Below are 13,377 nucleotides of genomic sequence, written 5' to 3'. Positions count from 1 at the left end.
CACTGATAACACACTAAACTAGACACCATTACCTCACACAACTCGACCTCACTACTTGAGAGAACACCAATTGTACCCTATCACACACCCACTGAGATTAAGTCTGTCACGTTGGCACCACTGGTACCACACAACCTTGACACCAATTTGTCAAACAACTTGACTTAAACCATGAAGAGAGCACATACATTGCACCCTTAGATCCAACACAATGCTATGCTATCCACTCAGACTTGCACACTGAACCCACACACAATTCTACTCCCAACACCCGGAACAACACTTTTAGTATAAACATGGTTAACGGTAAAACAAAAACACCAGATAAGAGTCCATAGTTTAAACTTGCAGGGTTGATCTATGAGTGTACCTGTGGACTTAAATGTTAGTTTAGGATACATAGTCATGCATATCTACTTTGAACATTGGATCATGCACATCAAACAACAAACCAGCCAGACTCACACAAATGTCCGCACACATGTCTGACAACATATGCCAAATACAAAGGCACCACGTAACCAGGAACTACCTAGGTCACCACAAAACTGTGTACTACCACAACCAGCTACTCTGGGACCACATCCCACCAAATTTGTGTCACAGCACAACTAAGGACCACTAGTCCCCAACCTTAGACAGTACATGTCAGCCTGTGCAAAACTCACAAGTATGAGTCCCGCACCATGCTCTACACCACACACATACCAAAATGATGAATTGAGAATTAAAAATGGTTTAAAATAACAAACATCGCATCACGATACCATACTTAAAGCCTGCAGAGTCTTAATGGTAAGATCCTGTGGAGAAATGCATGGTTAAGTTACTCGCACATGTATTGAACTTCTTTAGCGAATTTCACCCATATGGCAATAGCATGACTCACCAAACTTGAAGTGTGGCCCAACCACAATGAACACTAGAACCTTCCACCAGATGGTGATAAACCATACATCACCCTCCTGGTTGGTTCCTTGAGGTTCCCAAAACAGACATCCAACCATCAATTAAGAAAACATTAATAGGCCTGATCATCACAGATGTGCATTATTGGATGTTAACTCCAGCATGATGGCCTCCTGCGTGCTGACTGTACAGCACGCCTGTCTCAAGATGTGGTGCCTCCAGCTCCACCTGGCGACCAATTGGGATCAGGAGATGGGGTCTCAGTCGGACAGGATCCCAATACCACCGCTCCTTCTGCCCGATCTTCCCTGGCAGCTGATGGATGTAAGTATTTCAGTGGAAGACCCCTTAACTCAACCAGAGCCAACCCTGGTGGTGACAACGGACTCCTCTTTCAGGCTGTGGGGGCTACTCTGGAGGGCTATGTGATTCATGGCGCATGGTCCAGTATGGAAGCCCTCCTACATATCAATAGTTTGACAACATTTCCATCAAAATTAAATTGTGCACCTCCTTTCCATGAAACTTATCCCTTGGCATCTGCAGCAAAAATCTTCAGGAACGGAGATCACCGCCCCAACTGTAATTCTTGTGGAAATGCAGTACCAATACGGAACATACGTCATTGACTTACATTTTCCCTAATACCTTCGCTGGCTTCCTCCGCATTGCTAGCCACAACCGCTAGTGCTCCACGGCATTACTCTCTTCCGGCTCCTTTTTGCCCTAAAAACTGCATCATCTGGCCCAGCAAGGCGCTTCGCCTCAGCATGTACCATCGAAGAACAGAACCTAATCACATGCAGATGCCACGTCCTGACGACTCGACACGTAACCTGGGTTCCTTTTTCTTTTCCTTTACAAATTCTCACTTCACTGTTCCAAAGAAGCAAACGATGATACTAGTGTTGCATTCGCTCCGCTGTAGTCATCGCCATCACCCCCTGTATTCTGAATGACGTCATCATTCAGGCTGAGACACCAATGAGAGCGGAGCTCCCAGCTCCGACAAACCTTTCTGGAACACGCCCATCTCATAGCCGTGGACTTGCGCCAGCCCCTTCTGTAATCCAGCCACATAAAGGTACTTCCATTGCACCTTTCTCCCATCAACCGGCGCAATGTTAATCTACAGGACTCCCTGACACAGCATTTTCTCATTTAAACTTTAACCAACGTCACTTCCATTTTCAGCTCCCTGCAGCGCTTCCTTGAGACTCAAGCCTTTGCCATTCCTAACCAATGGACCTCTTGACTTTCCACTGGCACTTTTAAGCAGCTTCCTTGGACCTCCTGTCAAATTACTTTTACTCTGCAACGCCGCTTGACAGCCTCTTGCAGGGCCACACTGCAGCACATCACATACAGGCTCACTTGCCCTTACTAAAGCGCCTCTTCACTTCAGCAAAGCGCCTCTTCACACCTCTTCATATCCGCAGCACCTCACTGTGCCATACAGCGCTTTGCTGCCTCTGCAGCACCTTGTTCATTGCCTCATGCAGCACCTCACTGCCTCTGCAGCGCTTATTCACTGCCTGTTGCAGCACTCCTTCACTGCTTCATGCAGCACTCCTTCACTGCCTCATGCAGCACTCCTTCACTGCCCCATGCAGCGCCTCACTGCCCTCGCAGCATCACTTCACTGCCTCAAGAAGCACCTGTTCACTAACTCATGCAGCACTACACTGCCTGTTGCAGCGCCTCACTGCCTCTGCAACACCTCACTGCACATAACAGTGCTCCACTGCCTCTGCAGCACCTCTTGATAGGCATGGCTGCTCTGATTCCAGTGCCATCCGAACGCCTCTGACTGGGCTTTTCTTGCGCCTCTGCCTCTGTAGCACCTCTGTCTGGACCACGCTTGCTCTCACTGTGCCAGTAGCGCCTCACAACCATCCAGCGCTCTTACCTGAGAGAGGACCACTTCTCGTGGGGGGGGGGGGGGGGGGGCGGTGGGTGTCTCCCTTTGATGCAGTCCCCCCAGCACAGCCAGCTTCATCCTCGTCGCCAGTGTTAGATTCAGGGTCCGGCCATAAATGACTGACACTCCAGTGAACTGTTAACTTATTTACTTAAGTTCAGGTACATCAAATATAGTTCTTCGAGTCAGGTAAGTAAAAGGGAACATAGGACACCCACCGGCATCCTCTCTCAGGGCTTACATCCTTGCAATTGAGAAACCTGGAGAACACTCATAGATAAACATTCTAAGCCCTGCATCCCATCTCAAGATTCTAGTCACTTTCATCAGATGCATGCAAAGTTAATCACAACACTTTGGTTCTACAAGTGTGTAAAGTGCACACTTACACTCACATCGCGTCAAAAAGAAAAGCTTCATTTTATGAGAGCCACACATCAACTGACCACAGCAAAGGGTGCCAGTACAACCAACACTGCAATATTGCGGTGAAATTACAAGCCGGCTACACTGCCAGTGTGCATCTCTACTTTCAAGACTCAGCGAGCAAACCTAGTTGCAAGCAAGTTTATCAAGTACCAGTACACTAGTCTGTACCTACACCACAGACAGAATGGCTTTACAAGGAGTACCACCGCCTAACTATTTTCTGGAGATACAAGGAGAGGCAGGTATACCTTAGGTGGAAGAAGAGGTTTGATCATTGTTTTAGCTATGCATGGAGTAAGCTTTGCAGGAGAAAGGAAGAAATGTCTCCTCATGCACAGTCTTGGAAATTATGGACAAAAGCAATTTGAAAACCTACCCGCTCTACCGAAGAAGCCGCCAATGGCTTAACAGAATATGAGAAATGCATCAAGATGTTGGACAAACACTATGAAAAGTGCACAAACATATTAAAAATATATCAGTTTGGGAAAAGTAAACACTGAAAGGGTGAGTCGGTGGAACAATATATCACAGCCCTGAGGCTTAGCGGCTTAGTGTGAATTTGCTAGAAAGTTGCAATAAAAAGGTGAGGAGCACTATAGGCCAAGAACAACCCAACCATTGAAAAAATATGAGAAGAAACCGGTAGAAGACCAGGTCATGGAACAGTCACCGGTCAGACAAGGAAATAAAACAAGCAACAGAATGTTCAGAAGGTTAATGGAAAAAGGAGAAATACAAGGAGCAGGGGTAGAAAGGATGAATCTGACAAGAAAATATGTCTTTTGTTGTGATAGCCCTTCCCATTTTGTAAGCAGTGACAAATGCCCGGCAAATAAAGACCCGTGCAAAAGGTGCAACAGGTGTGGACATTTTACTTCTTGTTGCTGGACAAAAAGTGAGAATTTTGCTATGATGGATGAACTATGTGAGGACATGGAGGACTGCATATGTCTCATTGATGTCACCACAGATGATGTTACTATGGTACAGGATGATGCTGCTGACAGTGAAAAACCCATGGCTGCCATTGAACATCAAGGGATGAATCTGAATATGGTGATAGATTCAGGGGTGAAGTATACGTTACTCCCCAAACATGTTTGAAAAGGGTTTGCAAAGTTCCATATCTCTAAATGAGGTTCATATCCGCCCTGTTGCCTATGGTGGAAAGAGAATAGATTTCGAGGGTTGGTTCTGGGCTTTATTAAAGTTCAGACAGGTCAATAAAGTGTACGTTTCTAAGAAAGGTAGCAATCCTCTACTAAGTTGGTCCCATCAGAAACGGCTTAAGATAAAATGAGATCCTAATGCTGAGGAAACTGTGTATGCTGTAGGAAGGCAATGTTGATATGTCCCAACATGCTGTTTTGTGATGAGGTAGGCAGCCTTAAGGGCTTTATGCACAAAATAAGAATAAAACAAGAATCCTTTCCTGTTGTACATAAGCTCAGGAGTGTGTCACTAGCCATCAGGGATGCAGTTAAAGAGTGCTTGCTTACCATGGTGAAGAATGTTATTGAAAGTGTAGAGGCTGCTCAATGGGTCTCTCCTTTAGAAATGGTTTGTGAGCCCAATGGATAACTGAGATTATTCATTGATTTAAGATCGGTTAATCGTTGTATAATCCCAGATAGACATCCCTTACCCAACATCTCAGAAATACTGGGTAGCATTAAAGAAGCAAAGATTATGAGCACACTAGAATAGAGGTCTGCCTATCATCAGATTTTACTCCATCCCTCTTCCAGGAATATGAGAGCATTCATTACGCCAGAAGGCCTATTCCAATGCAAACGCATGCCTTTCAGATTAGTTTCAGCTGCATCAGTCTTTCATCATGTACCAGTTATTTCACAATATGAATGGTGTTCCGTTTCTCCAGGTCAATATGTGGGTATATGGTAAAGATCAGGAGGAACATAAGAGGTTGAAGAAAGTGTTAAATATTACTCTTGCGTCCCCCCATACTGCATGGGTGGCCCTCGCTAGGGACAGGAGACACAACTTTTCACCAGAAAAAAACTTCTTCCCCTTTAAATTTAGAGGTGCATGACCCTGGGAGCATGTGCTACCCTGACTTCGGCCATGCAATACCACACTCTCTTCCCCTGATACTTTCTTCTCTTTTTGTCTTTTCTGGCACCACGCTCCTCTCCGGCGCACCCATTCACCTGCCGATGGGCCCAGCTCGTCCTCCGGTGCAGACGGGGGTGTGGGGGGAAGGGTCATCCACCCCACCGCACAGAAATTAGCCCTTGCAGTGTGGTTCCTGAGCAGGTCACGCTGAAACACTTGAGCCTATCACAGGCTGCTAGGAGCCAGTACAAGAGATCGACCCCCTTACGTGCATGTTGGATGAGGTCCTCCTTCTCTGCATACCTTGCTTACTCAGGCATGCAGGTGGATACATGTCGCACCAATTTGGCAGCCATAGGTGCCTACATAAATTCAGAGGAAGTCTTCTCTTCCAACCCGGTGGTCAAGCGACATTTGGCAGGCTTCGCCAGGCTCTACCTGCCCATCAAAAGACCACACCCATATAGTGTTGGGCGCCTTGGCGCACAAACCGTTTGAGCCAATGTGGTCCATGTACATCAGGCGGGTCACCATTAAGACAGCTCTGTTGATGGGCCTCACCTCGGCTCACAGGTTCAGTGAGATCCAGGCACTGGTGGCTTGAGAACCCTATACTACATTTCACAAGGATAAGTTGGCCCTGAGAACACACCCTGTGTTCCTAGCTAAGGTAGCCTCCGCTTTCCATCTAAATGAGGAGATAGTCTTACCTACTTTTTGCCGACCCTAAGGACGAGGCTCGGAGGGTCTTGCACTGTCTGGGTGCCAGGCGTGCTCTGAAATTCTATCTGGACCGGACCACGGGCTTCTGCAAGTCGGACGCTCGGTTTGTTACCTTCAGGGGGATTGGGGATCAAGGCCCGGTTATCAGGCATCCAAGACCTCTATAGCAAGGTGGCTGGTTGAGGCCACCAAGGAGGCCTAGGAGGGGCAGCACAAGCCACTTCCAGCAAACCTGCACGCCCACGCTGTCTGAGCCCAGGCCACAGCCATCGCATTGCAGCGGCAGGTCCCGTGGCAGGTCATCAGCAGGCCGGCCACCTGGGCCACCCCTTAGGGTTTCTGTAAGCACTACTGTTTGGACGCCGGCTCCAAGTCGGACGCGTCTTTTGGACAGGTGGTTCTAAGGAATCTGTTTTCTTATGAGGGTCTCCTCTCCACCCTGGGGCTACATTCAGTTGTAATTGCCCATGCAGTATGGAGGAAAGGGGACGGGACGGAAGAGTAATTCATAGTTACTGTAGTGACTAACATACTTAGTCCGTAGTCCCCTTTCCTCCATACGTCCCACCATCCTCCCCCCTAATAATACTCGTGTCATTGGCAATGCTAAATGTGGTCGCGTCAATGGGGACTGAGTGGCGCCAGTGGGCGGAGTCAGGGTAGCGCATGCTCCCAGGACCACACCCCTGCGTGCCTCTAAATTTAAAGGGGAAGGTTTTTTTTCTGGTGAAAAAGGTTGTCTCCCGTTCCGAGCGAGGGACGCCCATGCAGTATGGTGGAAAGGGGACTATGGACTAAGAGTACGTTAGTCACTACGGTGAGTAACTATTTTTATGGAAGCAGGTTTAACCTTGAGTAAGGGCAATTGTCGGTTTAGTAAGACTGCTATCCAATATTTGGGACATACTATATCTAAAAGGGGCATTGAGCCTAAGGCTGAGCTAGTGTACAACATTGTACATGTTCCCAGTCCTTCTGACAAGGAGAAATTAATATCTTACAAGACTTCAATTGGGATATTGAGTACCTACCTGGAATAAGGCAGCAGATTGTTTATCCAGGCTCACTAAAGATGAATACGTTTTGAGTGTAGACCAGGCAGTAGTGACATAGGAGGAATGGTGTGAGGCTATGTTGGCTGATGAGGTCCTCATCAATGTTAAGGAAAGGTTGGAGTGTGATATGAAAGGTGCTGATCCCTTTAGGCATGTTTTTGATGAGCTATGCATAAAAGGGGATTTGATTTTGATGGGTGATAAGATATTACTCCCAACAGGTGTGAAGAAGAAAATTCATGAAATGGCTCGTGAAGGCCATCAAGGAATGACTAAAACTAAACAATTGGTTAGACAGGACTATCTGTGGCCATGGATGGACGTACATAAAGTATTATCAGGGAATGTGGTGTCTGTGTGAAGAAGCGACCAAAGGGTGTTTCTAGCGCTGAACCTATGACCCTTATGTCTATTTCCTCTGTGAGAGTAGGTTTGGATATCATTTGTCCTGTGAGGTCTCAAGGAGTCAATAGATGTGGTATAGTACTAGTTGATCTGCTGTGTCACTGGGTGTAATAATTGTGGGTTCAGAATGTGTGCGCCAGGGACTTTGTTGCATTTCTGGATAATATATTTAGGAGGGAAGGCTTTCCTCTTTCCATTGTCAGCGATCCCCTTTCCATTGTCACTGATAATGGAGTCCAGTGAGTAGCAGATGAGATAAGAGTATCTCGGAACCAATGGCATTGAACATAAGACTAGTTCCATTTACCACCCGAAACCAAAGGATTAGTCGAACGGTTTAACAGAGTTAAGAACAGTATAAGGGTGGCTATCTCGAAAGGCGGGGATTGGAAGAAGGCTGCGTACGACACTGGTAGCATACAGGTTCACACCCTATGGTATAACAGGTATCTCGCCTTTTGAAATGTTGAGAGGAAGAAAGCCTAACACAAAAATCTGCCCAGGTTGGTTGGGTAGGGCAAAGGAATATTTATTTTCGATAATGTCAAGGAGAGGATATCTTCTAGACGATTGAGCAATAAGATTTGAGGAGAGCGACCAAGCAGGTTGTTAAAGAAGGGGAGTTGGTGCGCATAAAACTCCCTGATAATGGAATCGAAGGGGGTTTGAGATGGTCTGTGTCCAGGAGGGTTATTAAGAAATGACATGGCGCCATGAAGGTGTCAGATAGGCGAGTGTGGAACATGAAAGTCAACAAGGAGTTTAAGGAGGAGGAGATGGTGACAAGCAATCGTGTGTGTTGCACAAGACTGAATATTTTAAGTATTTCAGTAAGAGCAGGCATGGCCTTGGAAGGGGGGGGAGGTGAAAGCCAGGCGACCGCCCAGGGTGCCATTAGCCCCTGCCAGGCCAGCTCGGGGAGTCTTTCAAGGGCTCTCCCGAGCTGGCGTAGCGGTAGTAGGCGTGGCAGGCGGGCGCATTCAATGGCAATAGGATGCTAATGCACCCTATTCATAGCATTAAAGTGACACTTCCTGGCCCCGCCCCCTGTTGACCAGGGGTGTGGGGGGGGTGCCATTCGCCCAGGGCGCTGATGCCCCTAAGACCGGCCTTGAGTAAGAGGGTGGTCCCCAGTAGGAAGAGTGGGAGACCATCCTATTTTTAAAAGATTATGTGGAATGAAAAACTTACCTTATCTGTGTTCAGATGAGCTTTACAAAGTATCTCTCAGTATTCATGACTGTTATTTACCTATCTGTGCATCACTGTAGTTATTTAGTTCCAGTGTAATGTTGTTAGATAGGTTCTTCATTTTAGGCTGTTGCTTTTAATAATGCTTAGGCATCTGTTTGTTTCATTTTCTGCTTTTCTTCATTATTATCTTTGCTGTTATGGAAAAAAGGGAGATGTGTAGCATCCTGTGATGCTACTGGAAATGTTGTATATGTAATATGCGGAACTGACACGGGTGGAATGAGAATGTCATTGTTTATGGTCAGTTGAATGGAGCTGTGGACAAGGCCGGTGGGGCATATTGCAGATCTTAAGTTTATGTAAATAATCTTCCCTGCCCTCCTGTTTGAGAAGAATAATTTCAACCCCCTATGCTGCCTCTTTGGGAAACTGAAGGATCCCCAATATGTCTAGCATTCTATTATACTAGAACACTTGTACACCCCCACATTCAAGAAATGGCTTGGAGAACTGGTGCCAAGACATGGATTCTTGCCTACTGTATGTCTTCTCCCTCAAATCATCGCCTCAAGGACATATGGGCATGGTTACAACAAGTACTATGTGATATAGCTAGCTCAGAATGATGAGCAAATTGTTGCATGTGTAGTTGCCACCCCTGTAGACTACATGTCCAGAACTTGATATCACCCCAAATCCCTTCAGTGCACCTTATTCCTTTCCTTTTGTAAAATGTTTTTTTTATTGAAATTATTTGTAATGTGCCCTGTGATATGGCATAAATAAAGTACTAAAACGCTGGGGAAATGAAACCTGTTGCTGTGAGAGTGGAAAGTGTGCAGGCCACATATGTGCAGCTATAATATTTATGCCAGTGACTGTTTTAGAAATGATTCCTGTGATCTGCCTAAAGAAGGCACCAATAGTTGGGTTAAAAAAAATCGATGTAAGCTGTAAGGAAAATAACGGAATTGTACTCTTATTTGTGCAGAGGGATGCGGAGAAAGGACACACAGGCAAAGGTGACCACAAGGAAGAACCCAAGGCTGCTTCTGAGGATGTTGAAATGAAGGAAGAGGTAGAAAAAGTATCAGAAACCGAGAATGAAGTTGCTGAAACACAAAATGCCACAATGGAAGGATGAAAGCTGTCGGATTGGAGATTTTATTTTAAATGGAATTAGACCTTTTATTTTTCTAGCTGATTGGGTGCAGGAGAGAAAGAATCTATGGTTGTGTTGCAAGAGCCATAGTGCATTACAGCTGTTCGCTATATTTTGTTTTGGAAATTGGTGATGGCTGGATTTGGCACAGTTATCGGTTATGTTCTTGCTCTCCTGTTTGGAATTATTTCCCGTCCATCCTGAGTCATTCCTCAATATTTTTTTTTGTGTGTGTTGCTTTCTGCTCGTTCTTCTGTGATGAAACGTTTTGAGTCCTAGACCTGAATATTTTACTTGAAGTCATAAGCTCGTTCTGTTTTATCTAAAAAGGGAGGGTGCAGGGAAGGGAGGTGGAGGTACCACAGTAGGCTAATGTGATCTATAAACTTGAGTTATCCATGCATACTATCTCAAAAGCAGGCTTTTTATTTGGAAGCCTCCTACTGTAAAACATAAATAAAAAGAATAGAGTACAGGGTAAAATCCCTAATGTTTCTGTATATAACGGTGGCCAGAGGTTTATGACTTCCCTCAAAATCTTTTTCCAATAAAGTTATTCAAGAAAGAAAATCTACATGTTTATTGTAATATTTTTTAGATGGTAGGAACAACTTTCTACTGAATCAGTGGACTTCAAAATGTGTGGCTGGCACCTCAATGGCGGTCTGGAGAGTGTCTGGGGGATGGTGGGGGGGGGGTGACCTTGCAAAAGAGGACAGTGGCTACTTGTAATTGGAAATATAAGCAAATACGGCATTTGGCCAGCATAAAAAGAATTGTAGACTACTGTACTAAATTACCAATTCTTAAAAAAAAAAATAATAATTTACAAAAAAAGTTGGTACATAAGTGTTTCAAGAGTATTTGAGCCTTTGCCTGTGCTTTGCTAGTTTTGAAACTTGATATTTGGAAAACTACACTGCCAAAAGTCAGTCTGTCTTTTAATGAGGCTGATAAAATGAAGCCAGGTCTTGTTGTTGCAAATGCATCTATTCTTTGTAAAAGTAATCCCTAACTATTTATCATTCACTTGCTGCAATAGGAGGCATTTAGACATGTTAAAATAGGTTTCAATTGTATATATATGTAATGCGTTTTAACCCTTTCCATGCTATTTTACAAGGTGTGCAAGTTCCTTTGCTTAATGTCACAGGTGGCGTAAAGAACACACCAACTCCCAGAGATGGTTCAAGGGCTTTTATTAACATTTTTGGCAGTGCGCCAAGGGCCATCCTATGATGAAGCAGTTTCCTTTGTGAAATTGGCGATCTTACTCCCTAATTTAGTGTCTAGAGCTTATTTAACGCCTACTGTCCAAGTTCTGTCTCTGCCAATGAAGGCCTAGAGGCAATACCCTTATCATTCTCATCTCCCTAAGGGTTTTCTTAGGTTGGACCTTCAGTATCAATGATGTTGGGTCTAAAGGGGTTGTAGACATTTGCCTTTCACACTCTGGCCCCAATCGGTCTTCTTCCACTTGTGCCTTTGTGTCCCTATTCCCATCTCTCTGCTCTTTCAACCCTCCTCCTACTACTCTTCGCCTTCCAACTTCAACCCTCATTCTATCATAGTACATCCTCCTCCTAACCCTCTGGTGTATGTGTCTCTCCTATCCTACCTCCACCCTCTGCTATTACTCTCCACTACTACCCCACCTCTCTTCCAACTCATTCACTCCCGCTTTCACTTCCTCAGTCAACGTTCACTCTCTACACTTTATCACTCGCGCATCACATTGCCACTTTTCTCCCCAAACACCAACTTTTCTCAAACACCTTCAGCCCTCCCAACCCCCTTCATCTTCCCCCCACTTTATTCCCATGGAATTCTTGCCCTAGGCAATCATGTCCTGAATTCCCCGCTCCTGAGGTGTCACAAGTATCAAAACACATGAAAAGGGTGCTAAGCCCCACTGTGCGTAAAATGCTGGCCCGCTTTGGCAAGTGCTATAGTTCATGTTAGAGTGCCGTGTTGCGTAAAAATCCATGTAAATTGAAGTCTTACTTTCTGCTGCACCGTGGCAAATCTGTGATGGTTTTGTCTTGGGCAGCACCGTTGCAGCTGTTGGAGCGCGGAGTAGGCTGGTATAGGGGAGGGGTGTGCAGCATTCTTTCACTTCATTCAGTGGTTCTCCAGCATGGGGTCTGGCATGGATTCACATGCTCATGAATATTCCCCGTTGTCAGGCTGGGAATCCTCGGTAAAGAAAAAACCAGTATCAGTTTCGTTTCTGATCTGTCTTTCGTAGTAGTAACCAATCACTGGTCTCTGCGTCATACTGACCACAGCCAATGACTGCCCTCTACCTAAGCCCCGCCTCTGGCAGCCATCTTCAGATTTTTACCGCACGTTCATGTGTTGGGATACTCGTGCTATTGAACTCTCACTCCCTGATGTCTGCCGCAGTCTGATGACTGGATTCGTCTGATGGAAGGCTCAGATCGGTTGCTGTCTGCGGAGACTTGGGCTGCATCTTGATGTTGAATAAAAAGAAAAACTGGCCAGCATTGCTAGAAGGTATGGGGTGATCTACATAGTCACTTAGGGAGGGGAACTCCGAAATGCCACATTCCCCTTCTGGGGTAGGAATGGCTCTGGCTTCCACGCTGGTAGGCCTACCATCCCATGCTCAGTGGGGTCCCCATCCACTCTTGACAAGGTCCGATTCAATGACCATGTCATATTAAGCTATGTTATTGTGTCTGTAAAAATAGTTTGCGTTTTCATCCTTTTGTCTTTTAGTTGCATTGGGTGAAACAACTGTAGGTGCCTATTGCTGCAGACCTTTTGTAATGCCTGATTACACTATTAACCTATGAAGGCAAACATCAAGGTTCTGAAACATGCCAATTTATACAGCCACTTTTCGATCCGGATAAGGTTTTTTCAGTTAAATAATACTGGCTAAGAAGTCTAGATCATCTTGTGTTATGGCTCGTCCGCAAAAACATAATTTTAATGTGTTAGCCTGGGTCGGGGTGGGTTGAGAATTCAAAGAAAGACACCTAACAATACGAGGAAACTATCAAAAACCAAATGTAGAACCCATACAAACGCACAAAGCCCAGATCAACTAAGCAACCCACACATAACAATTTAATACCCCTCCCAACAGACATGAAATATCAGAATGCTACACCTCTCCAGCCAACAAACATAATTCCCAACCAATGCATACTAGCACCACGTGCACAGGAGTCATCTATGCACACATCTCATAACTGCTCTAGGCTAGGTGTGACCACACACTTCAACTTTCTTTGCTCCTCTGGTTTTTGGCCATACTTTTGTTTCATAGTATTCTCCCTTCAACTTTTCATGTTCTTATCCCAGCCCTTTATTGCCCTCTTACTTTATCCAGACACCACCTCCTTTCACTGACTCTCAATATTTCACTTAACTTCCTTCTTTCAGCTCCACTTTGTTCTTCACTCAGTAGCCCTCTGCCTTCTCTCTGTCATACTCGCCCCACTTTATCTGTGGCTCTTAAGTTGTCTCAC

At 45.4% G+C, this 13,377-nt stretch overlaps 1 protein-coding gene across 1 annotated transcript in view; it reads left to right on the top strand.

The window, feature by feature from the left end:
* Positions 1–10,447, top strand: part of FKBP4 (FKBP prolyl isomerase 4) — a 770,108-nt gene extending 759,661 nt beyond the window's left edge. Inside the window, exon 10 of the mRNA XM_069628122.1 lies at positions 9,707–10,447. Within this exon, the coding sequence (XP_069484223.1) occupies positions 9,707–9,859 (153 nt within the window). The 3' untranslated portion in view covers positions 9,860–10,447. The remainder of the gene's footprint in view (positions 1–9,706) is intronic.
* The last annotated feature ends 2,930 nt before the right edge of the window (positions 10,448–13,377 follow it).

This window comes from Ambystoma mexicanum, chromosome 12, assembly GCF_040938575.1.
Source record: "Ambystoma mexicanum isolate Mex_15411 chromosome 12, UKY_AmexF1_1, whole genome shotgun sequence".
In the NCBI taxonomy this organism is placed as follows: Eukaryota; Metazoa; Chordata; class Amphibia; order Caudata; family Ambystomatidae; genus Ambystoma; species Ambystoma mexicanum.
Note: the sequence above shows the minus strand (reverse complement) of the source record. Positions and strands in the feature narration are given on the sequence as shown.